The following is a 21,802-nucleotide window of genomic DNA, read 5'->3' on the forward strand; positions in this document are numbered from 1 at the left end:
TCTTTCTATGTCTTGTCTTGGTCTCAGACTGGGCGAACTCCAGATTTTAAATTAAGACAGGTAAAGACCACCACTATTTTTCCACGTCATTCGTGTGATTAGAACCCTCAATTTTATTTGTAGTTTGATTTTTTTTTCCATTGGTTACGTCCGCAAACTTCCCGATGTTACCATCCATGTGAGTGACACGCCCCCTGCACACAAGATGATTTTTTTGTGATATTTTTGGTCTTGGTCTTGTATCTCCCTGCCCTGGTCTTGGTCTTGGTCTTGGTCTTGGTTTTGGTCTCACCCTGCCCTGGTCTTGACTCGGCCTCGACCCCTAAATGTCTTGGTCTGTCTTTATGTCGTAGCACTCTGGTTTCGGGTATGTCTATATTTAAGATTCATACATGACTTAGTAAAGTGAACAAATTCTTAACTGTTGAAAGTTCAAGGCACATTTATAAGTCATGTTAAATGAGTCCAGGGTCAAACACTCACTCTTTCGTAGTATCCTAAAGTCATCAGAGTCCAGAATTTGTTCGTCCTCTCTGTACCACATAGCCTGCAACGGAGGAGTTCCCCTCAGTCTGCACTCGAGGACCACCAACTGACCCTTCACTGTGGACACATCATGGAGGCACTGAAATGGGGAAAATGACAGGAACAAAGATGGAGAAAAAGAATTAGATCAAGAAGTAAGGGGCAGCGCTAAATGGTTTTGTGCTCAGTATTCTTCAGTGATATCAGACATTTTCCAGATGTTCTGGATCATTTTCTTCCATTGTGACTTACAGTGTTTATATTCTTGAAGCTAGAATCTGTGTTTTACCTTAACAAAAGAAGGAGCCACTCCATTTCCTGCATACTGCTGATTGTAGATGGGACTCTGAGTCTGGAATTGAAAAACAAAGCATATCAATAACTAATAATCATTTTGGTAATCTGTTAAAGAGTGACTAAAAACGATATTATCCCCCCAACAGTCTCGAACACAAGTTTGTTTGAAATATCTTATAAAAGGGAGAAGACTGATTTGATTCTGCTTGATTACCCTCTGTGGGCTGACACACAGAGGCTGCACAAGGCTGGAGTGCCTCTGAGCGATGAGGGTGGAGGAGGAGGAGGAGCTGGAGGAGCAGGAGGAGAGCTCTCGAGAGGAGGATGCAGAGGAGGAAGAGGAGATGGTCAGGGACATGGTGCTTGTCTTCTTCGCCACCCTCTGGACGCTGCGTAGTGAAATATCAGCAAAGAATATCATCAATTACTAGATCATATTGTTTGTTTTCTGTCTTGTGTGCATGATGTGGGTCAAACTTACTTTGCCATGTTTCAGGCGTTCCAGGAGGCAGTGGACGAGGTTATTCTATCACTACGAAAGGAGAAGCAGAGTGTCATGAGAGAGAGCATGGACTTTTTTTTTTTTTTTTTTTTTTTTTATCATTGGGGGTTTGTAGACAGACTATGGCCACATATGAGTGTTAGAAAAACATGGTGAAGTGTGTTTTGCATAATATGTGACCTTTAAGTTGTTTACCTTTTGTCAAATAGATAGGTTTAAAATGTAGGCAATAAAGAATTTAAAGATCCGGAATTTAGCTGCACACAGTGTGTCACGCTTTTCAGCCAATCAGTGGGTTGAAGTATGTCATTTCTCAAAGGCTCAAAGTGTTTGTGGTATTTATTTTTTCTTACAAAAATATCTCTATAAAATGTTTTGTTTGCATGTTATCATTTTCTCAATGGCACAAGACAAAAAAAACAATTCATAGCATACACTATGCTAAAGTAGCTGTTCAGGGATCCTGTTGGTGTGAGAACAATTACTCGCTAACAAGCTTCAGCCACCAAGCTGAAGAACCATAAGGAATGTATTATTGATAAGTGACCGACTACAGCATGACTTAACTCAATAAAACATTATTAGGTCATTCTGTAACGACCAAAAAGATTGAAGCTGCTTCTGCTGTAGGACACAACGTCATTCAGAATGTGTGTCTGTGCACACAGTCGTGGCCATTAAAAGCTGATTTAAAATGCAGCAGATTTGCATGTCTTCCATCTGTTCAATGAAAGTCTAAATACGCTCTTTAAAAGGGTGTATATGAAGGACTGTTATGATTAGATGAACAAACCACACTCAGTATGAGAGATGTAGAACTGTACATTCATCCTGTCCCAAGCAACACATGAGTCACTCTTTTACAGTTTATGTATAAGGGACGAGTTTTGGTGATGGAAGTATTCTGATTGGGGTCGTAGAACAAGGTTCATCATCCTCTAATGTTTCTTCGAGCATCAGAGGTATGCTGTAAAACTATTCATGCGGACAAAGTGGGAGAGAAACTCAGTCTGCGTAATGCAATCCTGGAACCCAACGGCAGTCAATCGAACGCCGACTGAGGGTTGATTATATCGACTCCCGCTGCTATTCAGCCACCTCCACAGTATAACCGTGCACATGCAGATACACACATTGCACAGTTATGCACTTTGATACACAGTGTTGTCAAATTTCAAGTTAGCAGTGAACCATTTGAATAAAAATGATAAATGTATTGCTTCAACTGTACCAGATCCAGTACCAGGAGTGTTGCCATGCTCTCATTTTGTTTACAACAGTAGTATGCATATTAAGGGTGAAGGTTTTCTGAATTTCTCACACAAAACACCTCACATATCCCTGCCTGCCATGATGCCCTGTGTGGTTATGTCCTGGTCCAAGAGAAGGAGCTGACAGAGGAGGCTGTGGTTCAGGTTTCCGGGCTAAATTAAACTCCTGAGCACAGCAGAGACTCTCTGACCTGAGATAAATCTGTGTCTCTATTAGCAGGCCACACACACATATATAAACAGTGGAGGCTGAAACTGTCCTTCACGCCTGATCTCTTCTTCTGTTTGATCTTTAATCTCCTATTATTTAAGTTCTCTCTCTTTCTGTCTGCCTGATGGAGAGCTTTACAATGCATCATGTCTAAACAAATGGATCACAGCTTAAACAAAGACAAAGCATGTACAACATCCATGTCTACATCCAGGCCCCTAACAAAATCACTCCCAGCAGGTATACTTGTGTGTTACGTGTGCCTTGGTTAATACAATGTTGATGTATCAACAATTCAAACTTTGAAAGTGCATTACAAATAACATTTATTATTATCTATTATCATATCAGATGTCTCTTTGTTGGGAACAAAGGTTTTAAGCGAAAATGTATATAAATAATAAAAATATGATAAGCCAAACAAGTCAAATCTGGTTATTACATCAAGTTATGGTGCAGTAAATGTTCCATTTGAAGCGGTTGTTCCAGAAAGAGACAATCTCTTAAAAACGTCAGTATGAGTCCCTAAAAGAAACCCTTTTTTTAAAGATTTATTTTGGGCTTTTTATGCTTTTGTTTTAGAGATATGACAAAGGATAGAGTCTGAAACTGGGGAGAGACAGAGTGGGGAACGAACTGCTGGAAAAGAGCCTCAGGTCGGATTCAAACCCGGGCTGCCCGCTCTTGAGGTCTTCAGACTCTGTACATGGGGGGGTTTACCAACCAATAGGCTACCGGTGCCCCATCCCTTGTTTTCAAATGGTGTAAGCATCAACATAATATGTTTCAATGTACCACCCTGACCTTATAAAACACGTTTTAGAAAAGCGCACTTTCCAAAATATAAGTTCAGTCAGACAACTCCACTTCTAAGGTTTAAAATATTTATTGCAGGAGAACATGCTTTGGGTTTGGAGTCTATAGGCTCCTCACAGTTTTCATTTACATGCAGAAATTTGGGGAGTGATGGGATATCTTAAACTGCCCAGTCGGAGCCATCCTACAGGTGGATGCTGGGCTCAGTGGTGGGGCTGAGCGAGAGTGCAGTGCTACTGCAGGTCAGAGCTGGCAGTGAAGGAGCAGAGGGAGAGAGCAGAAATCTTGCAGCTTTAATAGAGCGCTAATTGGAAGGAGGTGTTGTCAGGTGATTGTTGAGAATGATGCATCTCAAGTGTGAAATCAGTGCAGCTCAAGTTGACTGCCTAAAAGAGCTTGCAGGTGTTGCCTCATTTATTAGATGAACCGAGACAATCCAGATGAAATCCCTTTGATACCATCTGCATTATTTTGAAATGCTCATGTTGAGCCTATGTGGTGTCAACTTTGCAATGCTCCTTCAAAATCAGCTTCTGGTGGTTTTAAAAGCATTCAAATATGTGCATTAGTTAACTACATTTCCCAAAAGTCAGCAATACTGCCTTCATAAGGTGCCATTCATCTAGGGAATGTAAAGCAAAATTACTTAAAAATTGTAATAATTAATATTTCCCTTTTATACAAAATATTTTTGGGGTTATTTCAGATGTGGGTAATAAGCTGCATCAGACATAGATATTTAAAATATATATTTTTAAGCAGAACTATTGCATCCATCAATTCGTCAATCCCAGGTCACTTAACTCACGTGAGGTCTATACAAAGTGGTCTGTAGTCCCTAAGTGTAGCTATAAACTAGTGGTCTTGTGTGAAGCGTCAGGCTGCGTTTGGATTTTCATCAATAATTTAAAGACGTACAAAGCACAAACAACTCCCAACACACTCGCCTGCTGAGTTTATATGAACTATTTACAGCAGCTGAAATATAACAGTTCAATCATTACATTCGTTTTGAAATCAGTTCAACTATTACAGTTAAGTTCCGGTTGTCAGAGTTGAATAGTTCTTTTTTAGTCTTTTCAAAGTGCTTTTACACCACATGTCACACATTTACACACCTACACATTCACATACTGATGTCAGAGGCTGCTATGTAAAGTGACCATCAGAAGTAACTAATTCATACACACTCATAAGCCCCAGACGAAGCAGCGGGAGCACATTGGGGTCAAGTGTCTTACCCAGGGAAATATACAAACCAACACAATAAAAAAGATATTCTGTTTTTGCAGTTGAGTACTGACCTATGGCACATAACTCTACTCAAGTGAAAACAACATTATGAAGGAAGTCAGTTTGGTGGGCTTTGGCGCCCTCGGATGGTCTCTGAGTGCAACACCATGGTGATAAAACACTGCTGTCATGGCTCCCCCTCACAGACACGAAGAGAAAAAATTGAAAATGGCACTGGTGTTGTCAGTCCTTGGTCTTAGTGGAAAAATAAGAGGCGGGGGCAACAAATAAGGAGAAACCGCACTAATAGGTGAAAGCATGGATAGCCTAGCCTAAGCGGCATGCTGTACAACATGTGTCGAGAGCTGGAGATAAATGAAACAGAAACCTCCGAACAGCCAATCAGAGAGATCCCTCTCACCGACCGGCAACCCAGATTCACGAAAAAAGGCAGACAGGTGGCGACGGAGCCGGACACACTGTAAAAACTAGGGCGCTGACCGCTCACCGACGGTCCAACTAGGACCGACGGCCGACGATCTCCTTGGTGTGTCCGGGCCTTAAGAGACATGAGAAGTACCCATTTTATCAAAAAGTATCGGCGGCTGACTTGAGAGTGACATAAAGCCATACACGCTTCTTGCAGTGTCCCGAGGCCCACTGCCAAACTTTCATGGTGCTATAAACAGGTGACTGGGGCAAACTGTGGATATGTGGGAGATTCTATTCTCCTTGTTAAAAGTTGTTTAACTATTAGAATGGCTTTGGTGAAAAATGTCCATATTGTTGCTTTAATGTTCCAGTGATTGACGTCTGCTATTTTATCACCCTTCCGGGTCAATGCTCATCATCACCTGTTCAGAGATGAAAGGTTTCTCTTTCTCTACTTCAGAGCGTTATATGACTGTTTCCTAAGAGACCCCTTTTTTCACATCAGTCAGGATGTGGTTAGATGTTTATGTCAGGATGAGCCATGGTTGGGGACTTTGTCCTTTAGACAAAGGAAGTGATCAAATCTGGTGGTATTGAAATATTCCACCAGATATGTAGAAAAATGGAGAAAAATAGTAAAAGCAGTTGGCATAGATATATTATTTGCCCTGAATTGTATCTATTGTAGCATTAACAACATATACTGCATACAGTATATTATATTCATACATTCTAATATTTAGGCCTATCCCTGAATTTCCAAATCTCCACATTGCATTTCACACCAAACATGTATTTATTTGTTATTATTTATTATCAACTGTAACTATCAATACTATCAACAGATTGTGTAGAGCTCTCAGGGGGAAAAGAGGAGGAAACCAACACCTACCCACAATCCACCTTGGTAAATTTAAACAAACCACCCGGTGTAATTCCAGCCCTTCATCCAACCCCATGGAGCCCTCAGCCTGCACCAGTGGCCCTCCACTGTGTACAGATTTAGCACAGCAGCAGCACATTCCAGCAGCAGGATGAAATCTAGCAGTGATCTGTCATTACATAAGACTCGGCTCTTCTTTGATTGAAAAAAAATGTAAATCAGCCACTGCAGGAGACTCATCTCCACGCAAAGCAACACTTTAAAAAACAATATAAACATAGAGTGACTTTTCTGTTAAGTCAGTACTTTACCCTTCATACATCCCTGTGACACTGAACACATAACAGTAGTAGAACGACGTCATTTTGTCAAAGTGGAAGCTGGAAGATAATAACATCTACTTAAAAAGGACCATCACCAACAAACTATCATTTTGAATTAAAACAGACGACCTAAAATGTGAATGGATCACTGCATAGTTGTTTTAGTGTTAGCAAGTCTTAGAGCATTTATATGACAGCATAGTCCCATGGGAGACAGCATTTTAAACTCCTGTTTTTGCATTTTCAGGTGCTGTGTCCTGACATCACTTATTTATTGAGTCATCTCCTATTTCCTTAAAATTGGTCAGCTACAAACCCAACATAAATTTGTTTACACATGTAAAAGAGACCTCAGGGTCTGATTGGACACATGGCAGCTTTGCACTTTGGTGCTACCACAGGAGATAAATGCTTAATTTAAAAGCTTCATCAGTCTTTAAACACACAAACAGTTTTGTTAGCAGTATCAAGATTACTCAATATGCAGCTAAGTTGGAGGCTTTGGCTGTACTTAGGCACACCAGTTGTTTGAGCTGAATGCTAACGTAGGCTTGCTAACATGCATACTGCTGGGAGAGATGTTGATGTTAAATGTCCTGAACCATATTATTGGAGGAGTAAAATGTTTAACTGATGATGGGATTATATGAAAATGAATGAACCCTAATCATTACGATTGTCTGTGGACCATGAATCTCTCTTATCAAGTTTTCATAGCACTTCATCCTGTAGATGTTTTTAACTGGATATGTGAGGACTTTAACCTATTGGTGATGCTAGAAGATGAAGAGGTTTTTAAATCCCTTGTGAGGAACTTTTAGTTTGTGTCGAATTTGGCGCCGCCCTGTGGACAAAGCAGTGACTTGTTTTCCCTTTGCTTACCTTTTCCAGTACAAGTCATGCTTTTGTGTGTTTTTTAAGTGAACTGTTTAGCTCGGTTAATGTAAATAAAGAATAGTTCTGCAGCATATTGTACATTACCACGTCTGACACCTTTCCTGCCGCACCACAGACATTCAAAATGTTAATACAAAATAATAAATCTTGTCGCTGATGGTCTTGTTTGCTTTTGTAGCTCACAACGAGGCATCAATATTAATTCCAGTCTGTTTCATAGCCAGCACAAAACTCCTCACAGGAGCATCAGGAGACTTCGTCTGGACCACATGTGTTCAAAAGCTGCAAGACAGACAGCAGACAGACTTGGCCGTACCTACAGCCAAGTTGTTATCATGACAGAAAAAGAGGATGGATTTGGATCCATGTAAACACCTAATTCTCAGTTAATGGTGAATCATTGTATCATTATGAAAAACCCCTCCCACTGTCTTCGTCTCTCCACTTAAACCAACTCCCCAACTTGTCTGCTAGAGGGACCGATTTAGCCTGGACGTGGTCAGCTGATCTCTCTTTTCACCAATCAGAGCTCAGCAGCTGAATACAGCGTCATACAGGCATGCCAGGGTTGCACTGTGGGTGTGTGTGTGTTGCCCACCCCCCCCCACCCACACACACACACACACACACACACACACAGACTCACACGATCCCGCCCACGCAGCCTCGGCTTCTATGTCCTGTGTTGCCTCACCCAACCGGCTATAGACCTAAAATACTTTTTCCGACTCATACCTCTCAAACTCCTGAACAGAAGTTACAGATTTCTCATCCAATGCAAAAAAGTTTTGCAAAGTCTGGTATTTCTTTGCACACACTGCAAACACAGACGCTCACACACACACAGACACAGACACAGACACACACACACACACACACACACTCTTGAACCTACATATTACGTCAAACAAGCACACATATAGAGATGCAGACCTTAGTTCTACATAGATATAAGGACACAGGTAGGCTGAGTATAAAGGTTATGATGTATAAATATAGATACAGATTGAAGTAACAGAAATTGATACATAACGCATGAAGATACATGAAAACAAGTATGATGCAACAACTACACTAATAGCAAACATGGAGGACAGAGAGCATTAATCATTTACTAGAATAGAATTAGAGACAAACATTAGATGTAAACATGGGAAAAAACAACAGTGTTGATATAGATAGATAGATAGATAGATAGATAGATTGATAGATAGATAGATAGATGACACAGCATATAAATTTAGCAGCACACAGTTCACCCCAGCTGTGCTCTTCTTTCTGACTGCCGACTCATTCTCCACATTCAAGCCAACACTGCCTGCAGTATCGATAACATTCAGTATGATGCAGCTTGTGGCCATTAACCAAATGAATCGACCATCTGATACCTTCACTTTTGGTTTCTCTTATCAGTGTGAATTAGAAAGGTATAAGTAGGACTCCCTTTCACAACAGAGTGCCATGTTTGAACCCTGACATACAGTAGAATGTGCCTTTACTGAATTTCTACCCTTTGGAAATAATTGTACTTTTCTACTTTGATTTGCTTGAATTCAGAACAGACATGACAGGGAGAAACATGTTCCCACAGCCAGCGGTGAACAGGTCTTTCAGTATAAAATCATAATATTTGCAGTGAGTTGAAATTCTATTTTGATCCAACAATGTGCATGCAGAACAGGCCCATCTGTGCCTTCAAGACACAACGTTATTATCATCTGCAGAGAACACCAACCAAAGTACGTCCCAGCTTACCTGTCTGTTCTTTTCCAAACAGGCTCACAAACAACAACAAATGTATTGATCCAAAAGAAAGTGTGAATGATCCAAAATGCTAAATGCAATACTGCTATGTGACAGTGCGGCTGCCAGTCATGGCTTGGTTGGCTCCCTATACTCGGGCCGAGCTGACACAAACATTTACACACAGGCAGGAGCAAGTGTGAGTGTTGAGGGGGGTTGTGTTGGTGGAATGGGGTTAGGAGGGAATCTGAGGCTGGTGCAGGGGGGTGTGGGGTGTGTGGGGAGTTTTAGTCAGGGGGGTACTAAAGGGACAAATTTAGAGCAGAGTTCAGTGTTCAAACTTATTTCAAGTTAGAGCTTCCAATCCACGACAAAAGGAGTGAAGCTTGAATCTGGGTAAAGCACTGTCTCTGTGTAAGCTAGTGTTTGCAGCTAACTTACATTGAAAACCAATCAGGGGTTTGCGTAAGAGACAGAGGCCATTTGTTGATTCTGCAAATTTACAAAAAGCAAAGAATGTTGCACTACAATTTCACTGAGAAGGAGAATGTGTGTCTGAGGTGATGTGGATCCTGTGGCTGCAGGTTTGATGAAATAACTTCATCCAAGAGTGACGAGCCAGGAGACCTCGGCTTCGGAGGACACATGAGATGAGACAACTGGAAATGAGAGTGAGGCAGCGGTTGAGAGACTTTCTTTATAGTATTTTCTACAATTCTAGAAATCACTTACAAATCGCTAATGCTTTTATCCAGAGCAACGTAAATCAGAGAGTAAGTACAACATAGCAGCTCTAGAAAGGATGCAACAACGTCAGTAAGTGCAAACGAACAGCTTCAAGTGCGATCGGACACACAGGAGCTGACAGGAAGTGACCAGAGGCAAAGGCACAACATCAACAGCTGTTATTGTGACTTCTAATCAGCATCTAAACCGTCCTAAATAACATCATTGTCATTAACAAACAAAACCATCATCATCATCAAGTGTGTAGGTGTTTTTGAAAGAGCTGGGTCTTTAGCTTTTTCTTAAAGGTGCAAAGGGACTCTGCAGATCGAATGGAGTTTGCGCTGTTTTGTAACTGAGCAGCAGGGTTTTAAATCTGATGCGAGTAGTAACTGGAGCCAGTGGAGGTAGATGAACAGCAGAAGACGTGTGCTTTTGGGTACGTTGAAGACCAGTCTTGCTGCTACGTTTTGGCTCATCTGCAGGGGTTTGATAGTGCATGTAAGATGACCTGCAAGTAGTGAGTTGCAATAGTGAACGATATATTTTCCAAACAAAAAGAACCATGAGGGCTTTAGTTTCTCCATTGTGGAATAAATGAAGGCTTATCTTATCATTGTGCCAGGTGATGGCATGTTTGGTAGCTGGCTTGATCGAGGAAAAGTAAAAACATTTTCTTTTTTTGAAAACTCAATTTTTGAAAACTTGTAAAATCCTGTTTTTCTGTTTTTTTTTTTTTAGTTTAGCTAGAGGTGACCATATCCAGACAAGATGGTTCTTATGCCTCTGGGCTGATTAAAAGGGTCCTATAGTAATTTTTTAAAGGAACACCAGACTGTCATCAAAAGATTTTAAACGTTTGCTAGTTTTACTGCCAGAAAACATAACAAAGGCTTTGAATTGAGTGATAAATTAGTGCGAATAGTGCGACTTGTTTTGCAGCCAGTGGAGTTCTGGTTCCTTCTGGTCCGTAGAAAGAACTCACATTGAAGTCACTTTCACATAGGCTTTACTTTTAAGTCGAAAGGGCCACATCCTCTTTAAATGGCCTATGACTGTGACCCCTTCATCAGTACATGAAAGATAAAAACAACAATATAACACGCACAGCAAGAAGTTTCCCAACCGCTAGAAAGATACGAGAGGCCAAACAATTACATTAAAGGAGGAGGGAAGGAAAATAGATAAGAAGATCAACAAAGCAAAAAAAAAAACAAGTATGAAAGAGAAAAAGAAAGAAAAAACATCATTACAACTTACACAACAAAAATAAAAACGCAACACAAAGATCTAAGACTTTTTCTTTGTACTGTACACAAAAGGGCTATTCCTCCACAATCTGTGTTAGTGAGCGCTTCTCCTTTAAGATAATCCATCAACCTGACCGGTGTGGCGTATCAAGATGCTGATTAAACAGCATGGTAAATTCACAGGTGTGCTATGGGCTGGTCACTAAGTGGGAGTTTTATCACACAGCACAAAGCCACAGATGCCCAAAGTTTTGAAGGGAAAGTGTAATTGGCATGCTGACAGCAGGAATGTTTTTTGGAGCTGCTGCATTCCTCTACCATGAGCCGTATCCAAAGACGTTTCTGAGAATTTGACAGTACATCCAACCAGCCTAACCAAAGACAACGTGTAACTACACCAGCCCATGCATCCACTTCTGGCAGCTTTACCTGCAAGATTGCGTGAGACCAGCACCCCCACAGCCTGATAATGCACGGCCCCATGTTGCAAGGATCTGTACACAATTCCTGGAAGCTGAAAACATCCCAGCTCATGCATGGCCTGCGTACACACCCGACATGTTTCCCGTTGAGCGTGTTTGGGACTCTCTGGATCGACGTATATGACAGCCTGTTCCAGTTCTTTCCAATATCCAGCATCTTTCTACAGCCTTCGAAGAGGAGTGGACCAACACTCCATAGGCCAGAATCAACAACCTGATCCACTCTACACTGTAAAAACAAAAAGTCATGATAACATAAAATTCTAAGTTAGTTTAACCTCAAGTCTATGAAAATGTTGTGTCACCTCAACTAATGGATGGAGATGGAGATGTACCTGTGCTGATTTAAGTGACAAGTGGTGAATAAGAGAAGAGCTTCTCACCCACTTTGTCACAATGATAAGTTTTCTATGTGCTGATTCAGCTGACTGTAAACTCCCCTCAGTGTTACCATAGAGCTAATAATGCATCAAATTCAGCTGAGAGTTACAACACTAACACGATTAGCTGCTTATGTCTATGGAAACATTTGTGAACTTGAAGAATGTAGATAACAGTTGAGTAGATAGTAACTCACCTCTTATATCATTAAAATGTAATATTATTATTATTGGTTTATTTAACAGGGACACATGCAGTAAATATTGCTTCATATGTTTAATACAAAGTAGATGCCATGTATAAAAGTTTCTAGCCGTGGCTAATTTGCAACCCCTGTCCTTTGCTAGGCTTTTAGGATTAAAACTGAATTATTAGACCAAAACAAAATACAGAAACATTGATGCTATACAAATACAGGCATTATGAACTCAATACAAATAAGAGATTAAATGAGATTAAACAGTAAAACAGTTATTCTAAGAGGGAGCTTTCAATGTTCACAAACTTGCTTCAGTTTCAGCCACTGTTTTACTTCAGTTTTTTCAGGTGGTAATGTGTTCCTCTTACTGAAAAAGATGACTGACCAAATGTAGTTCTGCGTTTTGGTGCTCTAAAGCTTCCACTTGATGTAGCTACTGCTCTGATTACGCTGTTCGGTTTGTTTATCAGCTGACAGATTTTTTCTGGAGCGAGGATGTTTACACATTTAAAAAATCTGATTTAAAAAATAAAAGTTTACAAAAATGTCAAAACTCAGTAAATTGTGTTTCTTTAAAGATGAGGCAATGTTGCCATCTGACTGATTTCTGATCCATTATTTTCAGTGCCTGTTTATATAATGACCTGATAGGTGTCATTGTTGTTTGGTTGGCCTGGCCCCAAACAATTATATAATATAAGTGGGAAACAATCATGGCATGCATATAGTGTTGTGCTGCTTTTAGAGGTACATGTTGCCTTATTAGACCAAAACAGTTTACATTTGTTTTGACAGTTTTGCATAACCTTTTCACATGTTTGTCAAACTTCAACTGAGAGTCTAAAATAACACTTAAAAATGTGAACTCATGTGCCTCTTTTATCTCTTCCTCATCAATCTCTACTCTAAAATGATTATTTACTTTTTTTTATTGAGAAACACATTGACACAGTTTTATCAGAGTTTAAGGGTGAGATGATCATTTTAAAGCCACTTTGACAGCTTACATAATTACAACCCGGAGAACAGTGTAATTCATGTAAGAAAATAGACTACATATGAAAATAAGAGAGAAAAAGAGAATGTTATATTTTGAATTATTAAATAACTACTAATAATTCTAATTTAAAAAATAGCTTGAAATATAATATTTCTATTGTCTATTTCATATTGTATTTGTTGTTATCAGATATTCGTTGTTGTAATTTCACCCAATTGAAACGTTTGAGAACTGGATGCCAAGCTATGGTGACAAGGTTATTTCAGCCAATCAGAAGCCACAAACGGTAATTAGTCCTGCCCACCTGTTCAGGTTTTTGATATGTCACACCTGACAGCGGGATGGATTTTTGTGCTCACTTAAGCCGTTTTCACATATGCACTCATTAACATATCTAGATAACTTCAGGAGGACTGCTCCAGATATTCTCCTGACCTGGCTGTTCACATATGCACCTCACAGCTGGAGGATATCCCTGTCAGATGGGAGGGGGGGCGGGGTCTCCTGAGGTAGGATGTGATGTAAAAAAAAGACGTGGAATTAGTGGATGGAAGAAAGAATAACGCTGTATGATAATAATGTATGATATCTGTAATGTGGAGCAGGCAAGAGATGGAGAGGACGGACTTTTCTCATAACTGGAGGGTTTGTAGACAGACTAGGGACACATATCAGTGTGAGAAAAACATGGCAAAGTGAATTTTACATAACATGTGACCTTTAAGAAGTAACATGGGGTCGAGTTTGTGCTGAGGCAGTGATGAACGTGTACTGTGGGAGGGATGGAAATGTCAGTAATGTTTCAAGCAGAAAAACACACACGGCTCTGTTCAACTTGTTTATTGTTGTCTCACTGATTTATGCCTCCTAATGGAAACATAAGTTAGTGTATCTTAATCTCAAAGCAGAAAGGATACAGTATATGATGCATCAAACATAGGTCCAGTGCAAAAAAATCAAATTCAACCAAAGAAATGCTACAGAAATTAAATAGTTAGGGGGAATATATCTTCTTAGATGAATATCTATATAATATTTTTTTTATTGTCAACTTATCATTTATTTACAATTCATAGGAATAAAACCATCCTGTTTGTCATCAACTCCACATGGCAAGCAGCCGGTATCTTTAGCACGTCAGTCCACAAGAACAACCTTAGGTCTGTTCATGTTCTCCACAGTCTCACCTTCTCTCCCTCTTTCTCTTTCTCATAACCAACTTTATCCATACATTCTCAACTCACATTTCCAGTTTGGTGCCTTTGGATTAAACCTGGCACAGTTATTGGCTCGGTTACGATGTGAGCTCTCAAGGTCAGTTTTCTGGTAGTTAGGTTTGATTACTAAGGATGATTATTTTTTAAAGCAACATCCAGGTTCCTTCTTTTAGCCACCAACATATATCTCTTCTATCTAAATCCTTTCCTTCCCTTACTGACTGAATCCGGGCCTATCACCCTCCCACACAAACACACACTTTCTTAACAGCTGCTTATCTCATCAACATACTATTGTGCATACAATGGCTGAAACAATATCAATGTTGGCACTTAAGGCAAAACTTTCTGGGTGAAGAAATAAAACAAATTTCTTACTTTAGTTTGACTTCTAACCAGAGAACATCCTCGAACAATCCAGTATACTCAGGTCAGGCCCGGTTCAAGAACAAAATGACTTAAGGTGCATCAGAGATTAAAGAGGGTGCAGGTGTTACAGGTCCCTTATGTGGTCCCAGGTGAACATGACTGATTAAGACCACCACATCATGGATGTAGTAAACACGATGTGAGCCTTTATCACTTATTGTAAAACCAATTCTTGTTATTTTTTTGAATCCATTCAATTGCGGGTGCAGAAATATCAAAATGAGGGTGCAATGCATGCTTTTGTAACCTCATAGAACCGGGCCTGACTCAGGTGTTTGTCTCTACAGCACCTGCTGCAGCACTCTATGGTGGCTACCTTTCATTAAATATTGATGCTCTGTAACTTAAAACAATCACTTCACTGATTAAACTGCTTTAATTCCTGTTTTACCGTTGTCCCTCATAGTTCTGCCTTTCTCTGGATTTTGCTAAATGTCACTTCACCAGCGAGCAAAGATCAGGGTTGGGTATATTCTGTGGTACTTTCTAAAAATGCTAAAACACGCAGATTATTTGATGCAATAATGATATGTCTCAAAGGAAAGAATCAAAGAGCAGCAGCTCAGAGATACGAGAGAAACATGGAATATGAACCCATGAGAATGAGAGTGATTAGAGATAATAAAAACAAGTAAAGATGTTAAGACAGTGCAATACAACAGCAGAGGGAATGAAAGGTAGGAGAGGCGTGTCGACAGAGTGAGATGTATAAAGAGTTGGTGGGTAAGATGGAGATGTGAGTCACTGCTGCCCTGAAACAGAATCTATCATCACGGGGAAGGTGTAGGTGGAAGTGCACTGCTCTCTCCCGCTCATTACTGCTACACTGAACTGCTCAACACAGGAGCCCAAAAGACTGACAGGTTTGTGCTAATGAGCAACACACATTTTATATTTTCCGTTCCGTCTCCAAAGGCTTGCTTTAGATGACAAATATATTAAAAAAACACGCCGTTAAAGAGGACTCTATCCCTGGTTAGCAGGAAGCAGAACTGAGTTATGTCTTGTCCTGTCCAAAAACCAGAATAAAACAATGCAGATAGACGTCATGTTAACTGGAAGATAGCACATTATATCTAATGGAATATTTAGATTAATTTCCTGTATGTGAAACAACATCGATCCCTCAGAGATCCACAACATGACCTCCCACATGGAGCTCAGTGTAAGTTCGAGCAGGAAGACTGCTTCTATTCTCTCACACATTCATTCCAGTTTTCTTCATTCAACTTAGCCACTCCCTCCGTCTCCCTGGTGATCAGCTGATTTTACTCTTTAAGTAATAAAACAACCAGATTTAGCCACAGCCTGCACAGGGGAAATATGTTGAACTAATGGTGCATTCATGTGCTGTCGGACACATTGGAAAAACAGAGTTTACGAGTTGTAAAATGCACATGAACACCTGCTCAAGTTGGAACAACTCGGAAACTCAGAAAAAGAATGAGGTGCCCGACTTAAGGACTTGTCGTCAGCATCGTGATTACATGGGGGGCAAAATATGTTTTGTTAATTTTAACATACTTTATATGAATTCACGTATTGCACATCAACTTTTTGCTCAGATAAAACTTGTCACAGTTACATTTCACTGATCTTCTTTGTAGCATCAACGCTGTTTTTTTTTGCTGTTGTTGCAACATTCCGACTTTCTGAACTGAGATAACACGCTGAAGTTGAAAGAACGACTTCCCAACTCGGACACTTGGACCACCCGAGCAGCACATGAATGCAGCATTAGCCACAGCTCATTTTGCAACCTCCAAAACCTACACGCTCTAATTTCTTGACTATCTAGTTTCAATCTTAAAACTGCATTTGAAATGTATTTATTCCTTTGCACTTGATCTGTGAACATAAGGACGGCAGTTAATTCATATCGCACTGAAACAAACACTGACAACATTTGATAGCAACTCTTACATGAGACAGTTATGATCAAACAGAACACTTTTCAGTTTTAAATATTTTCACAGAACCAGCTGCAATACCTCTTTTTGAGTGTGTAATAAAAACGAAAGCTCAAAGTGTCACTTAAAAACATTTGTCACAGATTCTGAGAGGCCCAACACTCAAAAGAAAAATGAATAAGCTGATATGTTGACAAATACCAAAACCATGAGAGCAGTTTGAGTCCAATCTGAAGGATCAAAACGAGAAACATTGCAAATTCACATTTGGAGATATATACCAATTTTTCAACTTATTAACCCTTTGCATTCTGAAGCATAGAATATGTGAACACTTATAATGTTATGATTTAGCGAGACACATCCAGCCATCCATTATCTATAAATGTGTCCGCTCTAATGTGTCTGATGTGACGGCCTGGTTGGCATCATTTCATCAGAAGATAACAAAACTCCTTAAACTCAGAGAGTTTTGAAGTTTTAAGGGGGGCAGGTTTAAACATATCTTTATCTTTACTGATAAAAGAGCCAACTGTCATTTTATTTGAGAACCAAATTAGATGAATCTATCAAAGCATTTATCTTTGCTTCCTTGTATTCAACCTTCTTTAAGTTTGAAGAAATCAGAGCATTTCATAACCCTTATTATTCTGTACACATTCATATAGATGGCTTGACGGTTATTAAACACGGTGTCCTATGAAATTATCTACAACTTCAGTCGTACAAAATAAGACTCAAACTCAGCTTTTTTAAATCAGTGACTGTGTTTTACATTTCTAATTCTGCTTTCCTGTAAACTGCAACAACGCTGTCAGGGTCATTATAAGGGACAGTGACACTTAATGACATGTTCATTAAGCAAGTGATTGCTCAGTAAGGATCCTCAGAGGAATGAGTCTCACTCACCAATACCTTCTGAAGATTTTTAAGTTCGTCCTAAAAAGAGTTCTTAAAAGACTCTGCGACAGATTCAACAACGTGTTCTTAAATGACTGAACTGTTCACAGCTGTGTTCTTATCTCCGTGGGTTCGCAAGTTGAAAGCGTGTGCCCATAAAAGGGCATGAGTGCAGAGGCCTGCAGACACATAGGAAAACATGCTGGTAGCAAAAACAAGGTTGTGGAGATGGTGAATGAGGCCCAATGTTTCCATATTTAAACGAACTTCATCACCAAAGTAGATGCCTGTTGCAGAGACGTTTTTAATAACATTCTTATAATCAGCCTAATAGTTCATTTTGATGGTAGCTTTAAATTCAACTTTAAAGCTAGAGTAAGGGTTCTACTTTGAAACAAACCTGACTGGATATTTGATGTTTTAGGAGTTACCTTCCTAAAAGTGCCCCAAAAATGTCATCTGATAAAAAAGAGTAAATTCCTTGTTCAGTAATATCACATTTGATATTGTGTCGTGTAACACTGTCTCTTAATACGATATGGAAACAATAATATAAGGATGGGACATTCTTAGTTTGGTTCCTACATAAATAACACTGCTGAGGTATTGGCAAATTGATGGAAGTAACAAAAATGTGGGGAAAAAATGGAAAACAACAGCAACAAAATATGGAATGAAGTGCAGTAATTGTTCCGCTAAGGCAACGTTGTGGCCCCAACACAGTCTTTGACCTATCCATGAGATGTCCAGAGGGTGAGAGGACTTCAGTCCTTCAAGAGCAACACATATTATATTCATGAAGACAAGCTGAGACCAAACTCCAGAGAGAGAAACACTACTTGGGCTCAGTTGGTAGAATCGGTCGTCTTTCAACCGGAAGGTCGGGGGTTTGATCCCCAGGTCCTGCAGCCACATGTCCCATGTGTCCTTGGGAAAGACACTTAACCCCAAGTTGCTCCCGCTTCTTCATCAGTGGCGTGTGCATGTGTATAAATGGGATTAATTACTTCAGATGGACACTTAACATAGAAGCCTCTGCGATCATTTGTGGATGTGTAGGTGTGAGCTGCAGGTGTAAAAGCTCTTTGAGTAGTCAGAAGACTAGAGAAGCGATATACAAGCTCAAGCCCATTTACCATCCATTTACTCCTCTGGTCTGGGAGAAAAATGATCAATGTGCTAAGACCGTAGTTTGTCAGATGATAAGGAAGCAGTGGATCCAGTAACAGAACACACACAGGCACAGATTAAAGTCTGAAAGTGAGTGAGTTACTGAAATGTGCATGGGTTAGCTAAGCAACTGATTGAACAGTGCTTTAAAACGGTATCCAGGAGAGATCAGCTGAACGGGGGAACACACTGAGCAGACTTCATGAGGGGTCCAGTACTCACAGGAGCGGGATGTTGAGTGCAGATGTGACCTATGATCTGATGTCCGTTTAGAATCTCCCCACAGTCCACTGAATCAAGCCTTAGGTTTTGCTTTCAGGTAGATTCGGATAAATATGACACAACAGAAGGGATTGATTCCTTGCCACACTGGTGCAGTGATGGTTTTCTCAAAGGAGAAGAAAATATGTGGTTCCCACATAAAAGCTTTGTGTGATTTTTCATGGTGACACTGCGAGTTGCTCTTCTGAAAACGTCTGTGGGTGGATGAGGTGCCACTGCTCTGGAGCTCTTTTAGCTGAATCCAGGTCTTTATCAGGTGTAGATGAAGTAGAGTTGTCTCAGGCTCCAGTATCTCTTGAGGATTAAAGCATTTTTTTATGTTGTTTGAGTATAAGCCAACCACTGATCTGTGTGCCTTTACATGAAATAATAAAGCACAGAAGAATGGATACAAGAGGATTTAGTTACTCCTGTACGTTGTCGCTGGTCCCTGCACGTTGTCAGCTATTCGTTGTATGAACACGAGTCAGCACAAATATAAAAAGCATCACCAGGTAAACAGAGAATGACGTGGGCAGACCCGACAGCTGATCACAGACTATAAGGTCCAGTTGTTACCAGTTGAACAGCGAGTTCTGTCCCAGAGTCATGAAGTAAATCTGGCTGCTTCCCCCTGACTGCACTGAGGCAAAGAAGACCTGAAATGACATGAAGACACAGGAAGGAATGACCAATTATCCTCCATGTTAAAAACACTTTGATCAGTAATTTGACTCTACTTCATAAAAATAATCATACCCGTTTACTGAGCTAGTTTTAGACTTAATTATGTTTTAAGGTGTCACAATGAGATTATGAACGCGAACATGAAAGATACTGCAGGTCCACATTGTGCAGTTAGAGCTGAACTCCTACCTTGTCATTGCGTTCACACAGGAATTTGAGTTTCTGGGCCTTCTTATGCATGAAGACTCCCTCCAGGTTCCCCGTGTTAGCCGACCTCAGCTCTATGGCTTTCTCTCCCCAACCCATCACCTGGTTAGACTGAAGGTACGCTGGAGAGAGAGAGAGAGAGGGAGAGATTTAGGTTAAGTGTCTGATTGTTGTCACCATGTCACCCGTAACCACCAGCGGATACTTTCTAAATGAAGACAAGCTGAGAGTGAACACCATTTGATTCAACATAACCATCCACCATGGAAAATCAACACTTCACGACCTTTGTCTGTTACGTCTGCAGAAAAAACGTTCTACTTAGAGCACATCTCCATGGCAGCAACATGCACAACCCTCATGCTGCTTTCTATTCACTGAGACTCTGCAAAGCAATGTAGCAGCAGTACATCTATTTTACACCCCGATGATACGTTTTTACAAAGATAACGTAACGATCACAACGATAAGATAAGAGACTTAGGGCTCTGTTGAGAAGGCTGGATCAGACGCCTCTCACACCACAAATCCTTATGATGATGTATAAACTCTAAGCTGTTTGTTTACTTTGCCTTCATTCTCATGTCTGAATATTCCAATGAATTCAAATTTAATTACAAATTGAAAGGATGTACTTGCTTTATTATTTTTTAATAGTTTTTTGTTGTTAATATTTGCTTGCCTTTGTGCCTTTATTACAGAACCAGGACAGCGGATAGATTTGGAAATGAGAGACAGAGAGAGAGAGAGAGAGACAGAGAGAGAGAGAGAGAGAGAGAGAGAGTGAGAGTGAGTGGGGAATGACATGCAAGAAAGGAGCCGCAGGTCAAATTCAAACCTGGGCCGCCTGCTTCAAGGACGACCGCCTGCGCACATGGGGCGAACCACTCGGCCACCATCGCCCCATTTTTTAAATTCTTAAATCAATGGCATTCTATTTCTATAAAGTCCTTATTTACAGGCCCAAAGACTTTGCAACAGAAACAGGCTTTATGACGAATTTATTGACTTACCAACTGAAGCAGGCATTTCCCCCCACTGCAGTACTGTATCCTTGGTGATGCGGCCATACGTGTCGATATAGACTCCCTCATCCTCGTAGCAAACAAGAACCTCTGTTCCCGCACTATTTGGCAAAATGATGATGGCATGGGGATGGATGGAACCCTGGATCTAAGACAACAAAAACACGACTTTAAGCTGATTGATTAAAAAAAAAAGAAAAAAACTCAAATTCACGCAAAACAACAACAACAACAACAACAACAACAAGTCTACCATTCATTTATCAGACACTTTTATCCAAAGTGACGTACATCAGAGAGTAAGAACACAAGCAAGGATCTAGCGAGGAGGAAACAGCATCAGTAAGTGCAAACAAACAGCTAGAAGTCTGATCAGGCAAACAGGTGCTGACAGCAGGAAGTGACCAGAGGCAGATTATGTTTGGCTTTAATTATTTTTGAATAATTAAAGTCAATATATTGTCACCAACAACAAACACCAACAGCTGTACTTGAGAGTTCTAATCAGCATCAAAACTATCCTAAATAACGTCCTTGTCATCATCATCATCATCATCCTAAATATCATTCACAACAACAAACAACAACAAAACATGTAGTATGCCTCATGGATATGATACTTTGTTGTACAAAGGGGGAGAGCGCTCTTTTCAATGTTTTGAATTTGGACTGCAGTACCCATTCTAAACACTAGGTGTCAGAGTGACATAATGCTCCTTCAAGCCAAGTACAGAGAAATATACATCCAATTAAGAAATATACATCCAGACATCCAGCCAGGTCATGAACATGTCTCAAACCATTTCAGACAAACAAGAAACCCCG

General features: G+C 40.2%; 2 protein-coding genes across 4 annotated transcripts in view; both read right to left on the reverse strand.

The window, feature by feature from the left end:
- The window catches only part of myot (myotilin), a 28,140-nt gene extending 18,808 nt beyond the window's left edge, over window positions 1-9,332 (reverse strand). For both annotated transcript variants that reach the window (XM_061048762.1, XM_061048761.1), the window contains exons 1-5: window positions 9,146-9,332; window positions 1,304-1,354; window positions 1,037-1,211; window positions 815-877; window positions 484-625 (exon numbers count right to left, since the gene is read on the reverse strand). In XM_061048762.1, coding sequence (XP_060904745.1) covers window positions 484-625; window positions 815-877; window positions 1,037-1,211; window positions 1,304-1,311 — 388 coding nt within the window. In that variant the 5' untranslated portion in view covers window positions 1,312-1,354; window positions 9,146-9,332. The remainder of the gene's footprint in view (window positions 1-483; window positions 626-814; window positions 878-1,036; window positions 1,212-1,303; window positions 1,355-9,145) is intronic.
- Window positions 9,333-13,996: 4,664 nt separating this feature from the next.
- Window positions 13,997-21,802, reverse strand: part of si:zfos-2326c3.2 (misshapen-like kinase 1) — a 56,091-nt gene continuing 48,285 nt past the window's right edge. For both annotated transcript variants that reach the window (XM_061048765.1, XM_061048764.1), the window contains 3 exons: window positions 20,966-21,125; window positions 19,935-20,074; window positions 13,997-19,717 (listed from right to left, as the gene is read on the reverse strand). In XM_061048765.1, the coding sequence (XP_060904748.1) occupies window positions 19,634-19,717; window positions 19,935-20,074; window positions 20,966-21,125 (384 nt within the window). In that variant the 3' untranslated portion in view covers window positions 13,997-19,633. The remainder of the gene's footprint in view (window positions 19,718-19,934; window positions 20,075-20,965; window positions 21,126-21,802) is intronic.

Source organism: Labrus mixtus, chromosome 10, assembly GCF_963584025.1.
Source record: "Labrus mixtus chromosome 10, fLabMix1.1, whole genome shotgun sequence".
NCBI lineage: Eukaryota > Metazoa > Chordata > Actinopteri > Labriformes > Labridae > Labrus > Labrus mixtus.